This window comes from Rhynchophorus ferrugineus, unplaced genomic scaffold (genome assembly GCF_030347505.1).
Source record: "Rhynchophorus ferrugineus isolate W39M unplaced genomic scaffold, kcgeb_rfMv2 rfM10, whole genome shotgun sequence".
Lineage (NCBI taxonomy): Eukaryota > Metazoa > Arthropoda > Insecta > Coleoptera > Curculionidae > Rhynchophorus > Rhynchophorus ferrugineus.
The window spans coordinates 13,561,570-13,578,951 of record NW_027472589.1 but is presented as its reverse complement, the minus strand read 5'-3'; the positions used below and the strand labels follow the sequence as shown (position 1 = coordinate 13,578,951).

The 17,382-nt window shown below is 32.7% G+C and overlaps 1 protein-coding gene across 5 annotated transcripts in view; it reads left to right on the top strand.

The window, feature by feature from the left end:
* LOC143204137 (protein bric-a-brac 1) overlaps positions 1-17,382 on the top strand; it is a 979,343-nt gene that overhangs the window by 911,088 nt on the left and 50,873 nt on the right. For all 5 annotated transcript variants that reach the window (XM_076416604.1, XM_076416602.1, XM_076416603.1 and 2 more), the window contains exon 8: positions 11,834-11,891. In XM_076416604.1, the coding sequence (XP_076272719.1) occupies positions 11,834-11,891 (58 nt within the window). The remainder of the gene's footprint in view (positions 1-11,833; positions 11,892-17,382) is intronic.

Sequence of the window (17,382 nt, the reverse complement as noted above, 5' to 3'; positions counted from 1 at the left end):
ATCTTACGAAAAAAAACCATCTGATCTTATCCAGCGTGGTCGCTGGCGTTAGTGGGATGATTATTTCTTACGGATAATCCGGATTCTTCCACTAATAATTTGGTTGGCATTTGACTAGTACTTCCAAATGGATGTATTCCCATTGGTTCTGTTGATGTTTATCGGTTTGAACACGATTTGCCCCTTAATTTATCAATCATTTTTAATTACAGTGGATCCATATCTTCTTCTGTATTTTCTGCTAGGAACTTAACAGTAATGATGTTTTAATGCTCATTCTGGGTATAAACATTTCGTATTACTAGTGATTAAAAAATAAATTGTTTGAAGAAAACCCGATAATTATACAAGCAGAAACCTAACAGAAATATTTTAGAACATAGTAACATTCAACCCTTCGCAAACTACTTGAAATCCTTAGAAGTAAACGGTCAAAAGAAAATCGTACACTATTCACTATATTCACTCGACATTTTGCTTTCTAGTGTTTGCTTATTTATTTACGGTATACGCATGAAACTATACATATTTGTCTAGGACATATCTCTTTTAATGAAGGAATGTTGGAAAATGGCTATCGATGACTACTACTATCCAAGAAATAATTTAAACAAAGGATTTTAGTATTACAAAATAAAAAAACCCTTAGACACTTTTATAATTATTTTTAATTACTTTCTCAACACTTATAGGAGATTTTTTTTTGTTTGGGCCGAAAACTAGGTTCCACTGCATGTGTGCCTGCTTCTGGACTTACCAATACACTAAACCGAAACCGCCTCACAGTTGATCTCTGTGAATCGCTACAGCTACTGCATTAAATTTGAGGATATGGCACCCTCTAATCGGGCAGCAGTTATTGGGAAGGAGGACCCGTTAATTCTATTGATTCCCGAACTTGAGTTAGACGCTACTTGATACTGTCGTATGGGGACAAAAGTTATCACTGCAGTGACGGATGAGGTCGTTTCAGCCTGGAAAAGGAGGGAGGTTAGCGGTGACGCGTTACTAATCTCCCAGCATGTCGACCAGCTCGCGAAAAAGTGCGTTTTGAGAAGAACTTGAGCTGAGTTGTTGTTTATGCAATGATTCTCCTGATGAGCTTATTTTTGAAAACTTGAAGCCGTTTCCCCTGATTGGGTATAACAAACTTGAAGCAGACATTAGATCCGTAGAGGAGTACGGACCGAAATAACATCTTGTAAAATAAGCATTTGATGGAGAACTTATTGGAGATATGAACATATTAAAAATAAGGTCCTATAAAACTAATAGTTAAAAGACAATGAAATTTTATGGTTAAAATGAGACCGAACACTTTGAGACTCAGAAATGAGACACACACCGAACGTTTTCGGTCTTCAGATCTTTCTAAAGACATATTCGTGCAAATTACTTTTAATTAACTCTAGTTTAATGACCCTTTTAAGCCTATAACCACTCGACGTAAAAGCGGACTTCTTATTTTATTAAATGTTAACAACGATTTTTATTTTATGGAATCGCCGCACGCCATTGTAACAGTTACGGTGCCGTCATCCGGCGGTAGGTCGCGCAAGTGGGCACGTGCTGAAAAGGAGAGAATGCGAAAAAGGAAAATCCGAAAGGGAAAAGGCAGATCGTCGTCGGTCAGTATCTGTCACGGCGACAAAGAAGAACTGACAGATTACCGTCATGATAACCGCGGTGGAACGCTTGGCTTGACTCGCGGGGCCACGCTGATTTCGCCAGTGGCGTCCCGTTATTTATTTCACGTATTATATGCGCGCGTGAAAATATTGAAACGAGAGCCTCGCGAGCTGGACGTATTCAATTCAAATCCATAAAGTGATCGCACAATCAAACATAAACTGGCCAAATTTCATGTATATACAGCAAGAACCTCTAGCCACAATTCCTTTTGTTATACATTAAAGTATTGCACATAATTCTTAATCTATTTAAATTATATACAAATAAAGATTTGCTGTTGAACCTATATATTATTTATTATAACATGTAGCTTTGTAGTAGTATGTAGCATTATTATTATAAATAATATTGGGTTTATTTTACTTAAATAAGTGATACTAATAATATTTAATTGTAATGTAATCTTCATTTTGTAATAATTCTCATTAGGTATATTGATAAAGGTTAGGCTTTTTAACTAATTTCATTTTTTGTGTACATTCCTGAATAAAAATGAGAGATCAATGTAAACAACTACCCTAAACTGTTAAATTCAATGGTTTTGATCTTTCCCGGTATAAAATAGCCGTTTTCCATTTAGTATTATTGAGTTACTCAATTTATACAAACACAAACACTAGTTATGGATGTCATGCTTGTATGCATTTTGATCGACGTTTGACATGAAGAAAACCTATAGTGACAGAACCCAAACAGTTTGAGCTTAAACTAAACCAAATATATTGGCTGATAGGTAATCTAAATTATCTTTAATTATAGGTATTATAAATATAGTAAATCTAAATTATCATTACATAACAAGGTTCTGCTGTATAAGTCAATGCTTAGGCCCATTCGGACCTATGGTATTGAACTGTGGGTACTACTAGCAAATCTAACATAGCTATCTTCCAGAGGTTCCAGAATAAAGTGTTGCCAGACATCGTCGATGCGCCATATTACGTCTCCAACAAACTTAATCAGCGCGATATCTCCTTAGAGCCCATAACGAGTGTGATTCGAATGTTAGTGCGAAGTACTCTGAAAGACTATTAGTGCATCCCAATACACTCACCAAACAGTGAAGTGTGCACGATGACAGTATAGTGCATAGGCTCAAATGCAAACTACCAAACGAACTGATTATTAGACACATAGAATGAGACTTAATGATTTGTAGAATAAGTTAGAATAGTCTTTAAAATACGTTAGGATAGACCTTAAAATAAGTTAGAATAGTGTCTTGAATAAGATTCAGATTATCAGTTACTGAAATGATCTTCTACATGTCAGGATGGTTATATTATATAACGGCAATCATATAATAATACTTGCCCACGGGCAGATTGCTGACGTTCTAAGAGATTAATAAAAAAAAGATGTCATACTAATCTTTTAACGCTAAAAATTGCATTGTTGATACCACGGAATTATTTTTATTGTTTGATATAAAGAAGTATTCTACCCAAGCCCATCCAACGCTTTTAGCAACTTACGGTGATGCTGCTTCGTCATATCCCAGTTATTGATTTTGGTTTCAACGATTTAAAAGTGATGATCTTGATGTCAATGCGAAATAATGGCTTGAAACGTCAAGAAAGTTCTTAGTACTTGTATGTCGTAATCACAACTGAAAACGTACATTTTATCAATGTACCTAGACCTACTCTTCTTTATTATTAATATCTCTATTTATCACACTGCTTCGGAAGCATTTTGTTTAGTTTGTATATCGAAGCTTCATGCCAAACTTTGTTGAAACCTTGTGACACATTGGCGCACATTATTCAAAAAAGTATTCAATGATTGTTGTATATTATTGACTTAGTCAAATTATACAGTATTTTGCCTGACTCCAAACTGATTTTCTCTCAGTTTCTTCTATAATATAAGCCAAATATTGGAAGATTCAAGTCAAATGCAAAAGTAACTTGCTCGTAATAGCACTGAATGCCAGTTAGGAAGTTCTTTCTATGCCAGAAAAGCAGCAGAAAAGAAACATAGAAATACATATAAAGTCATTTTTATATTGAATTTCTGATCAAGAACCTATAGTGAAAAATGTAAAATGGAACAAGAGATTCATTCAATAAATGTGCTAGTCAGGAAGTAAAGTCTAAGAATCAAAGCAGTTCTAAATAAGCAGTAACATGTGTTTGAGGACATCAAAAGAACGTTTTAAAATTATTTACTGAAGCTAATTTAACATAGATGTGATGAAATATCACATCTAAAACAGAGAAGTTTGTCAGTGATGGTCAACAAATGTACAAGAGACTAGAAAACGCAGCTTAGTAGCTCCAAATTGTGATGGTAAATACCTAATTATATCGCTTGGCTGTCATCTCCAACATCACGTTGGACAAAAAGGAGGAGATCAAATAGATTCAAAAGCAAAGAAATTGATTTATCAGTCAGTTATAAAGCCTTTTTGGTCTTATGAGTTTCAAATATTGGGGTGCACATCAAACCCACTAGTGATCCAACGATGCCAAAACAAAGTTCTTCGATTAGTTGCCAATATTTATCATTACGTAATCAACAAAGAATTGAATATAGATTTGTAATGTTATCCAAGACTTGATGCTTAGACTAGTTAAAATTTAAAATAAATAATGTTGGTGTATGGCGTTTTTTTATGGAATTTGTACACGAAAAACGATGTTTAAAACCGTATCCATATTTCCATCAAATTTTATACGTTACTACGTACCGAATATCATCGGGCAGAAAGAACGAGTAACACGAAGGTGCAACAGAGTAACGGCCATATAATATCGATAACGGCGATATCGACTTTTCAATTTTCGTCGTAATGTTTCAGTCCATTACTGAGTACATTACATTCGTATCAGCTTCGCGGCCGTCTCTATCTTTTTCGGCATTAATTCGCTATTTTTCGTTTATAAGCCAATAAAGAGCGAGCAAGGGGAAGAGGGTGGCACGCCCTGCCGTCCGAACCCTTTCGATATCACATCGAAAATAGCTATTACGAATATTAAAGTTGTATTCGCTTGTTACAAGGTGTCTCGCCCTTTTTTACCTCTAAGGACTGTGAATTCCCATCTTTTTGGCAACGTTTAAATTCCAGATCGCTATCTAGCACTTATTTTTAAAGTGTTGTCCAATGTGTCATTTAAATTTTACCATTCAAACGTTGTCATGCAGTTTTTCGTGGATTTGGTGACCAACACTAGCAAAACAAATATCAAAAGTAATGTTTTTTCTATTTATGAGAGTCCATCCATGATAGTAATGAACTCTTTCCCATTTTTGCATTTTTTTACATCGGATAAATAGGAAATTTTACGTACATTATGTTTATATAGTCTATTCAAAGTTTTTTTTATACATACATCATCAAGATGTTTAATGTATTGCCTACCGGAATTTGTAAATTCGTTTTGGAATCTTACAATGTTTTACTTCTCATTTTATTCTAGTTTAAAAGAGACACAATGCTGTCTGATTAGTGCGAACACGTAAACGAATGAGCCTGTCAAAGTCGTCCGGTTGTCAGACGTATGCAGAATTCTTAAAAACAATAGTGATAAGAGGTTATAACTCTAACCTATAAACTATTGTGGTTGTATAATTAACTGTAGTTTTTAGATGTAATATATTGTATAAATTATTTTTGATAATATTTTTGTTCGGTTATTTATTCGGATTAGAATTATGTTGTTTGTCAAAGCCAAACTGAACTAGAACTCATAGTTAATGCGGCAATATTGCGACCTTTTGATGTTACAAATTTAAATGACGTATGTACAAAATAACTTTGAACAGACTATAAATATTGGTTGTAACACTCGTCAGTTTTAGATTATCTGGTTAACTGAGTCATGAGCGATGAGCTTCAAGATTCATGTTATTATAAATTGGTACAATATATGTTAATCAAAATATTTGCCGTTATTTTCTGCAACTATCCCATCTTCTAGAGACTACGTACCATACTGTGTATCATGCTGTAGCGGTCTGAAAATGTTACCATTTGACATGTGATACTCACTTATCATTTGAACAGCATCAGTGTATCCTTCATAACTCGTGCAACATTTGGTCGAACGTTGTCATGCAAGAGGATGATTTTGCGCCTGTTACTTGCTACTTCTGATCTTTTTTTGCAACAAAGTGTCATTCAATTTATTCAATTATATCGGTAGACATCTGCTTTAACAGTTTAATTTGGTTCTAACAACTTGTTACACTACACCGTGTTGATCCAATCTTATGCACAGCAATACTTCATGATCGACGTGGATTGCTTTGCCAGACTAACCTATATCATTTTGAGCTCAGGATTGTTACAATACACAGGAGGGTAATGAAACGGCGATGTTAGAATGGCCCGACTTGACATATTCGTATGATACGTGAATAGTATGGGGTTGGTTTGGGTTTTCTGGGTTTTCGTCCATTAAGTCTTGAAACTTCGTTATACTCGAAATTTTGTGGTGCTCTAGGCCATTCTTTCTCATTAACATTAAAATCGCCACTTTTAAATTGCTGATATCAAAACCGACATTTGGGATGTGACAGAGCAACATCACAGTTTCTGATAATGTTAGATGTGCTTCGGACATAGAATAAAGAAATTTAGAAGTGAAATTTATATGGAAACATCGGGTCTCACGTTTAAGCTTTTCGGAATCCCCATTACGCGGCCAAATGTAAATGAAAAATGCGAGAGCTATATGTGTGTTTCTCTCTCGTTGGGCCTCTGTATTAATAATTCTAACCTAAGCAGTTAACGGCCATTTTTAGGTGATATAATTTGTATCGTTTATTTACGTCAAGTATTTCGGTATGAGTTTTTATATATATTTGACAATTACTTTAGATTATTCTGTGTATTTTAATTTATTAGTGTAATAAAAAGAAAACCTTAAGGGGATCCCTTATGATCTCCTATGTAGGTCCAGGAAAGTTTGTAATCATTTTAAAGATGAAGACTGTAGACCAAAATGTGGAAAGCCATGACTGAAACAAGATGTAATTCCTACTAGTAATTTAAATAGTAAGTATTTTGTTAAATGCATCACGTTAGACAAAAAGCAAAACACATTAGAATCAAAATAAAACAACTATACTGGTTAGTCGGAAGATACTCTCAACTTGATCTAAAATCAAAGAGGTTGATCTATAATACAATTATAAAGCCAATTTGGACCTATGGGGTGCAAATATGGGGTTGCACTAAAAATTCAAATCAGTTAGTCATACAACGCTGTCAAAACAAGATTCTTCGATTGATTACCAATGCCTATCACTATGTAACCAATGAAGAACTGCATGATGACCTGGAAATCAAATGGATTTGCGAAGTTGTGCGGGATTTCGCCTTGAAACACGAAAGAAGATTACTAAATCATTCTAACGTAGAAGCAATACAACTGCTGGGCAGCGCACAGGATGTCAGGAGATTGAAACGAGCAAAACCATACGAACTTGTGTGAACATTTAGTGTGTATTATTAGTGTAAACTATAGCTATAAGTTAATAATTAATAAATAATTGTAATTTTATAATTGAGGAATACATACTGATGTATTTTCTCGCACTCGTCTTTCTTGCTAATTAATCCAAGCACATAGGAAAATTAGTAATAAATTAATTGTAATAATAATAATAATTAAGATTGTACTAAGCGTATCTAATAAAGATGTTATAAAAAAAATTGTAAAAAATTAATGATTTATTGCATTGAAATAATTAAGCACTATTTATTGAGATTCTTTACCTTTACCACAAGACAAGAAACACAGACAGACACTTACAGAGAAATTAATATCAGTGGATTACGTGTGTTGGGTTGTGAAGATATATCTGTGATTATATCAATGTCTTTATGGTAAAGGAAAATTAACGTAATTGTATTATCTCAATAAAATATATTTAAATACAGTTATTTTTTTATTTTCCCAGTAAAATTAAAAGATTTTTTTTAATTTTCCGTTAAAATTTTTACTGTATATTTTTAATTTCCCGCCGTAACTAACTGTCATACGGCGCATGCGTAAGCGCCATCACACGGGGATTCCGAGCGTAACTTAGAACCAATTTTAATATAGGAGATGCACTTCTAAGTTTGTTTATTCTATGGCTTCGGAACGAATTACTTGAAATCAAACAGCAAGAGTAATGCGTGTCGATAAGTCAATTTTGAACGTTCGATGAATAGTGTCTGTACAACATTGAATAACGCAATAATACTAAATGGAAAACTTCGATTTTATATAGAGAAATGTCAAAGCCATCGAATTTAACAACAAGGTTAGGTTGTCTAACAATTGGTTACATTTATACTTTGCATTTTCGCCGATAGACGTCTCTGATCAAAATACATGCAAGGCATATATTTATAAATCTATCAAACGTCAATCCGAATTTGAATATGTAACGAAGAAAATATTGATGTAGTAATTTAGGATGAACTAATTATATTTATAAAGACTTGAATATGCAAAAGAAATGAAACCTAAGTTATTCATAAATATGCAATAGGGAAAGCTCTTAGTTTAATTCATTTAAAGCATTAAATAGTTTGATTCAGTTTTGGAACTAGAAAAGAAAAATCACTACGAACCAATCTTCCAAATATCTTAACCATGTGTTAGAATATTTGCTGTAAAGAACAGAGAGCAAACTCTTAGTTACTTAAAATATATTCGGATTTCTAAATCGCTTGAGCAAATCTTTGTGAAGATGATGGCATGATCAACGAGATAAACACGAACGGCCAGGAATAGAAGCGGCACGGGCTTAAGTGGACAGTTCATCGTTTCCCTGTTTATTATAACGCAACTATTCCAAAGAGACAATCTTAATAACGAAATTTTCGCGCGTTTTTCCCCCGCATTTCCACAAATCATGCCTGGGGTCCACTCCAGCGGCTATTTTCGCCGACGAATTTATCTTCGGGCAAGTTATCAAGTATGCAGCGAGGCGGCATCAGCTTGTCCGGAAGAAAAGGACCAAGGCGCTGCAACTATGTGGCGACGAATATTGTTATTTTGAAATTTGTCTCGCTACTTTATCCGAAATAAAACGAATCCGAACATTTATAGACCGATGTATCATCGCGCATCAAAACGGACATTTGTTGGCGCTGATGATTTCTTCATTTGAATCAAGTCTCTCGGAAATTTACGGGCGCCTAATCGCCAGGGACCAGATCTGGCAAGTACGGTGGACGGAAAAAGCAATCCCATAGAAATAAGTGGAAAATAATGATAGGTTGTCTTAGTGAAAGATTAATTGTTTTTTATCGTTTCAGTAATGTTGTGTAATATTTGCAATAAATAATATTTCCTGCCGGTACTAGAAATTGTGCTGTCAGTTGACTACTGTTCCGACTCCAGGTTATAGTGCTGAATTCTTGTTTCATCAAGTGTCATATAATCATACACATATACATATATACATACATACAGTATTATCACAATATATTTGCTTTCGATATAAATAAATAAGTTGAATACCCATGTATTAAGTCGTAATAAGTATACATATCACATTTTTTTTACTCTTTGCGATTCCACAATCTTCCCTATAGACAATAAGTATTTCTTATGTCTATATTATATATACATGACATGTAGAAAATCACTTCATTAAACGATCTCCTGTATAAAATATTATCTTAATTAATTAACCTTAATCTAAAGCTTATTCTAAAGTCTATATATGTCCAGTAATCATATCAGGCGGTGTTAAACGTTTTAGTCTACGCACTTCACTATCACGTCGCATATTTAGCTGCTTAGCGATTACGTTGAGATGCACTGATATTTTCGAAGTTCTTCACACAAACACGTTGAATTACACTCGTTATAGAGGAATATCGCGTTGTATAACTTTATTTGAAATATAGTACGGAGCATCAACAATGGCTCGCAACACTTTATTTTATAACCGTTGAATGATGGATATATTAGATTTGCTAGTACCCCATAGTCAGATTCCATATGACCAGATAGGCTTGAGTATATACTCATACAGCAATACCTTGTTATCTAATAATAACGTGGATTTGCGCTCGATGAGCCAATACATTTGATACAATTTAAGTCCAAGTTGTTTCCGTTTAGAGAGTATGTGCTCCTTCCAGGTTAGGCGTCGATCTAAGTGCATACCAAGATATTTAACATGCTCTGCTTGGGGTAGTTGACGATGATTGGTATTCATTGGTGGACATGTTCTTCTACGCAGGGTAAACGTTACCTGGGTAGATTCATTGGCTTTACTGCGCCAAGTCTTCATTCATAATTGTATTTGCTCCAGGTGGGTTTGTAGGTTTATTGATGTTGTGACTGGATCTTCATAAGATGCTAAGATTGCGGTGTCGTCTGCGTATGTTGCCACAGTAGTTATTTTTGTGGTGGACAGATTAGCCGTATACAAAAGATACAGTACTGGACCCAGTACACTACCTTGCGGAACTCCTGAATATATGGGATTTAATTCGGTATGTTCATCGCCGTGATTTACAATAAAATGTCTATCAGTGAGATACGATTTTAGTATCACAAATTAAAATTCAATTAGACTACTTAAACTAAAAACTGTAAAGACTGTAAAGCTATAAGCATTGGTAATTAATCGTAGAATTTTTTTGAGCAAGTGTTTGTTGTTGCTGAATCCGTATTTTTCAACAGCGGCGGCGATTATAGTGTATATACCTACCGTCGACCCCGCATTCGTCGATTCGATTCATTTCTTTTGATGTTACCGACACTCTACGGGTTGCAAGCGAATGCCAACAAACCTTCGTTGGCCGTCGTCAAACCGTCCAATCAGAACTAGAAATATCCCAACAAACCCATTCGTCTTGTCCCTCGTTGGTCCGGTCTGTACGCAGCATAACACTACAATACAAGTTCGTGTGCTTTGGTGCGCTTTAATCTTTTGATTTCCTGCATGTAGCTTGTATTGCTTCCCCGTTACGGTAATTTAGTAACCTTATTTCATGTTTTAGTGCGATATCTTGGATAATATGGTGCATCCATTTGATGTCGAGGTCATGGTGTAGTTCTTGGTTGAACTTTGTTTTGAAAGCGTTAGATTAGTAGTTCTGATTTTTGTTCTATAATTTTGAACCTGATCGGCTTTTCTTTTTGTCTACGTCATATTCAGTTATATGATCGACATATTCCTTAATGATTTTCAGCAACTTCATGTGTTCTACTATATACAATTTTATATATTAATTGTCAATATATTTTGTATTCAATAAAAGGTGGCGTTATAGTAAAATAAGAGATTCATTGTTCATTAATTAACGAGGGAAAATTGTGAAACATATTTTGGCTAATCTGCTAGATTTTAGAAAGTTCATTATACGATGGTCGCGTAGGTTAGAGAACATAACGTTCATTAACTAAGAGTTTAATCCTGCATTTCGTTACTATGGATAAGATTTCTCGTCCAAATGGTAAAACAGTACTAAGGTTATTGTAAGGTAATGTAGAAATTGTTGAAAAAAAGACTGCTGTATAAAAGAAATAAAATATTCTTAACAGAAAATTTGAACCAACTTTATAAAATAAATAAAAAACTCACTAGAAAGTAAACAATAATCAAACTTAGACTCTTAACACAAAAATACGTTTTAAAGTAAAATAGGTACATAATAATCGTTGTAGTAACTAAATAAAAATAAACAAAAAGTAATAATAATTTACGCAGTTGTTTTATTAGGTATTATAATGGGTAGACCATGTAAAAGTATGAGGAAAAATAGGAATAAAGAAACAAACTTCACATAGCTCAAAAAAACATCATGAGTATCAATGAATCAAGGTACGAATTGCTGCAGCATCCTCTACTCGCCATATTTAACTCCTCCTGAATTTTGACTGTTGTCACATCACATAAATTTGTTTTAATAAGAGGTAATGGCAACCCTAGAGGCCTTCGATTTTCCTATCCAAAGCTTGAAAGTTTCTGGTACAAGTCGATTGAAGCTCAGAAAGATAATGTAATTCAAAATATTAATTTCAATGAAACTGATATAAAACCTAGTATGAACTTTTAAGGATAGTGTTATTTAAAATTATGCGGTTGGTCTCTATCATTAAACCAGTATAAAGGTGAATCGTTTGTTTATTATTAAATTTTATTCGATATGTATATTAACAGATTTCTTTATTTTCAGGCCAAGTTATTAGAATCTTCTCATGCTTGGCTCGGTGCCTCAACTTCATCGATAGCCGGTAAGTGTCAACGTATATAACATAATCTTGTTCTCGTTGTTATTGTTTTTATTTGATTTTTTACCACACATACGCATACACGCATTCACACATACACACATCCCTCACACTACCTTAAACTGAACATCGTTTCCGAACCAAAACAAGAATGCCGACGTTGTTTCGTTGAAAAACACATTACAAAGCTCGTCGTAGATATAAGCCCGAGTGGCTTTTTGAATCTTGAATGAACTGATATTGAACTGATGCCGGTCTAACTGACGTTGGCGGTTAACGTTCTTAATTTTTTATAAGAACGTTGGCTAGTTCTGTCGGTTAAATTCCAATTACGACAAATAAATACGAACTATCAATAAATTGATGTAATACAGTAATAAATTATCCATGAATTAATGGAATTCCGTCAATAATACAGTAGTTGTATAAATTAAACCCGGTTAATTTTTTAAAAATATTTAATTTGACACTATTTTTTGCTTTTAATTTTATAGTTAAGGAGAATTTTTAGCTTGTAACGAGGTTAATGATGTTTCAATTAGTATTGCAATAGGGAGAAACTAAATAAAAAGTTTATTATGTATTAATTATTGAGTGTGTTGTTGTTGTGTTTGATATAAATTGTTTTAAACTTGTATGGAAGTAGATTCGGCACATTGAAATATTCTTTACTTTATTTAATATATGAGCAAAACAGAATTATAATAACTTGTTCGATAAAAGCATTATTCTATATTTTTATTATAAAGTATTGGGGCAGTTTTACTGATATATCTACTTCCAAACAAATTATTATTGTTATGAATGAAAATGACATATATTGTTATAACATAGTGTACGAATATAATGTTTCTAATTAGATAGATCTCTAGGATAGTATTGGCTATCTATTACCTTTTACACAAAGAAATTATTTTATTTAATATTTTCGTCGTATAGAAGAAAGAACAGTCTATAATTTAATTTCTAATATTTTTTTAGAGGTTATTTCGATTTTGATGTAATATTGGTGTTCATACAAGAATTTATTTCAGTTGTTTCTTATAATTATCATTTTATTTGTCATATTAAATATTAAATAATATTATTTGAATTTTTACTATTTGTAGATCACAATTTATTTTGTGTTAGCCAACGTATTTTTACTAATATTATATACTTTTAAGAAAATTAGTTCGTTTTCTACGCCATGATGATCATATATGCACTAGAACTCTTGGCACTAGATTGGCGTCTGATAATGAGACGTTGGATGGTAACGGTAACTCTGAATGGTTTTTCGCTAACCATATTAACCTAATATTAACTTAACATAATTTTATTATTTAATTATTAAATACGTTTTTATACAGTTTTACAGTTATCTTAAAAACAGGAACGGGAAGTTATCTAGAAAACAGGAGATAATTCGAACAATACACAGCCTTAAGTATGAATTTTTATGTAATTTTTTTAAATAAAATTTTATGTTGCAACTACTTATAATTATCTGAAATAGTTTAAACAGGGGCTATTAGCAAAATTCTATTAAAACAGCTAGGTTATTGATAATTATATACCTCAATAGCGCCATGACAGAGCACGTACAACTGATACAGTTTAGAAGATGGAAACTGTTAACAGCCAAACTACAATCAGACTCTTCTGAATGCTTATTTTACCAATCTTTCATATAATATATAAAATTTTACTTAAGAGATTTATAATCCGTTTACCATCATAATATACCGTCTGTGTATAGCTTCAAAGATGTATATTCTTATGTTTTGAGCATGTACTTCGGATAAAGAATCTACGAATTATAGGCGAATAGGATTTGGTTACAATGACAAAGTGGTTTCATAAAATAAAAATTCGCACTATTTGAGGTCAAAATAAGTGCTAGGGAAAAATACACTTTTGAAGAGAATATTAAAATTAAGCAACTAAAGCAACAAGAAACAGCAGCCTATTAGCCATGAAGTAGATACTAATTCCGTCGCCCACAACATATTAATAATGATAATGTGTTCTTATTAAAAATATAAATAATCCAAGACACTATTTTGTAATATAATACTGAAGGTACTTGCATGTATTTTGATCATGGACATCTATTGGTGGAAATATAAAGTATTCATGTAAAATAACTTAAGCAAACTAACCAATCACTCGGATAGTTTGGACATTCCTTTTCATAAAATAACAATAGAAGAATATATAGAAAAGGCTTGCACCAAATGTTCACTAAATCGTTTAACGTTTCGCTTTTTGATGCTGCGTCGCTTATAGCGTCACAACAACTGTAACTCCGAAACTAATTTATATTTTAAAAAATCCTCTTCAGAGCATATTCTTAAAAGGTTAACCTTTGAAGGAATTAAAAAAAAATCGATTTTTTCAAATATTTATACTAGAATAACCCCTTAACCAAATCAAATAAAAAAAGAACAGATAAATATAACGCCTTTTTAGCAAAATAAACGTTCAAAGATTATGGATCGTCCGATAATGTATCTTTATTTTCATTATGCCGAGTTATCGGGGTAGAATTATACTCGGATATAACTTTTACGTCGAGTATAAACGAAAAAATCGCCCTATTTATAGTGGGAATATTTATACGCCGAAATCACTAATAAAAATAACTATATAACGTAATATTTCACCCAAAGGCTGAGTGAGTAATGGCTATATCGTAAATGTATCGGCACAAATGATATAAAGCATATTCCCCTCTAATTATTACTATAAACGTTTACGATATATAAAAACAATATAAATAACATTACGTTATATAAAATAATTCAAGGAAAAACGCTCGATCTCTCGCACACACATATACACGCACGCACAAATATATAAACGATGAGCCAGCCCGTCCAATAAAACATATGTAAATAACATAAATTATACAGCTTGAGCCTTCATAATTTTATATTATTTATGGATATGTTAATATAATGAAATTAATTTCCTTTTTTTTTCTTTTGTGGGTGCGTCAAAGATAGATTTTTCGGTGATGAAATGTTTCCGTTCTATTTATACGTTCATTGTTAATAAGGGGGTATTATTATACGGTGTGTAGAAATAGCTGGTGTGGTGCAAAAGTCGGTGTTTTTCTTTATGGTACGCTTCTTAATCGATCCGTACATCGTAATATATTTTCGGAGACTTCCTTTTTTTGTTCATTGTTTCTTTTTTGGTGATGAATATTTAACGGGGTATTATGGTCTGGAGATATTTTTTCAAGTGAAATAAAATGAAAAATAATTAAACCTGATCGATGTAACAAAGAATCAACATCTTGAACACTTATTAAAGAAAAATGTTAAGTAGTCGTGCCAGTTATGCCAGTGATAGCACAATTACCTGTTGAGAACCGCGAGAGTTGCATGAAACTGTCAAAATTGTTTTATATTTTGCTAAGACATCAAAATTATATCGATAGCAAACTTACTGAACAATTTTATGATGATAATTAGTTTTAGAACAACAATTACAACACAGAAAGATTAAAGTTATTATACATATGATGATAAATGTGTGAAGTATTTAAACTCTTAACAGATCTGTAGAACGAAAAGGTGTATATGGTATTGTGCCAAATTGCCTTGTAATATTCGGAAAAACAAAATACAGACAATGTAATTTTAAAGCATATTTATGATTATGGCCTTATTGACTTATAAAAGCATATGCAGCTGCCATACTTCATCAAGTATTTAACAAATTTAGACGCGCCTTAACGTATTAAATTCTCCTTAGAATTATTAAGCTAGATCTCTGCTTAGTTTCTTTTACTTTAACTGACTTCAGTGACAACATTATCTATGTTGGCTTTATACCAATTCCGTATAGTCAACACATAAGTATTGATGGAGATATTTGAAAGTATGTTTGTCATAACACACATACTGGGCTATAAAAAGTTCAAATTGTTCAATCAAATATGTATCAGCTACTTTTAACATTGAACCATTTTCTAAACGACTTATGGTGCCCCCTTAATCCACCTATTATTAATTTTTCATCCAAGTAATGTATTTTCTTTTTATTAGAGAATGTATTTATCTTTCAATGTTTAGTTCATGTTTTCTTTGTTACTGTGTTTTCTTGTCAAATTATTCTGATAACACTGTTTTTAAACTTTCATCTATTACTAACTATGTACATTTTTCTTGATAAATTAGATTTAATCACTGCATTCGCTCTATTTCACTTGCCATATCTGCAAAACAGTTAGTATTCATTCTCTCCTCGTACATTTTAACCAAATGCTCATATATATTCTGAACAATTACACACATATCTGTGCATATAATTATTTAACACTCCACAATACGATCTTCTACAGTTATCCCATATTAATTCTTTACTCACCTTTAGTCGATTCCACTCTCATTATCCTGTATATTGTACCCTGTATATTGTCAGCATTGAATCATAAGCCCACATTCAGAAAGTTCAAATCACCACTGTCATATTCTGAGCCACTATTCAAGTCAATAACTAAGCTGTTAATTTCCAATCTAATACTAGTTCACAATACCACCAGTTGTCAATATCTTTTTCTGTGTGTCTGATGTAGTTCATTCAAATCGAAGGGTATTATTTTAGAGAATGTATTGCTTTCCATATATCCAAACCGTTTCTGCCTGTATATCTTTCTCACCCTGAATATCTACTGTAGTAAATCTTAGTCACACCCCATAGCAATTTCACTTGATTGAATATGTAATAATAGGGTGGAAGACGTTACATTCTGTGGCCATATTATTCACTCTTCTGATCTACGGTGTATCTTTTTTCAGATCTATTTCTAAAAAAGTAAATTCCATAAAACAATTAAACATTTCATTTTTGTTAACCAAGGGCCAATTTAAAATACTTCATTATTTTACGTGGTATCTTCAAAACTTAACTTAATTACAGCCTTTGCCGACCACTTGGGATCTTTTCTAATGTTATTAGGTACCTAATAAAATGTTATTGTAACTTTAACCTTTTTCCATCAACGTTTGTTTATTAAAAACCTTAAGAGCTTAGTATTAATAGTGTCAATATTCATCTCTCTAACACATTTTACTGGTAAGCACGGCAGTTGATTAGAGTCTAATTGACCATTTATTTGGTCTCAGCGTTTTCAATCAGAGTAATCAAAACTATTAAGCAACGGTTTTAACAGCATTTGCCAATTTATAACCATTGTTCACTAATGTTTTGAAGAATTTTGCAGACATTTGACAACCGAACGACTTTTTCAAGCTGATTCGGTTACGTGTTCGAATTTATCGGACAATATTTTGTCTCTCTTTAACTAGAATAAAATGAGAAAGAAAATATTGTCTGTTGTTGAAACGAATTTATTAGTTGCGATAGGCAATACGTAGTGCTTGATGACGTTCACGGAAGTTCACTGGTATTTTGGATAGACTATATATTCGAGGTGTATCTGGGTGTGCATTGACTATTTCGTTGGGAGGACTATGTGTTAGATACGTTTTCACGAGAT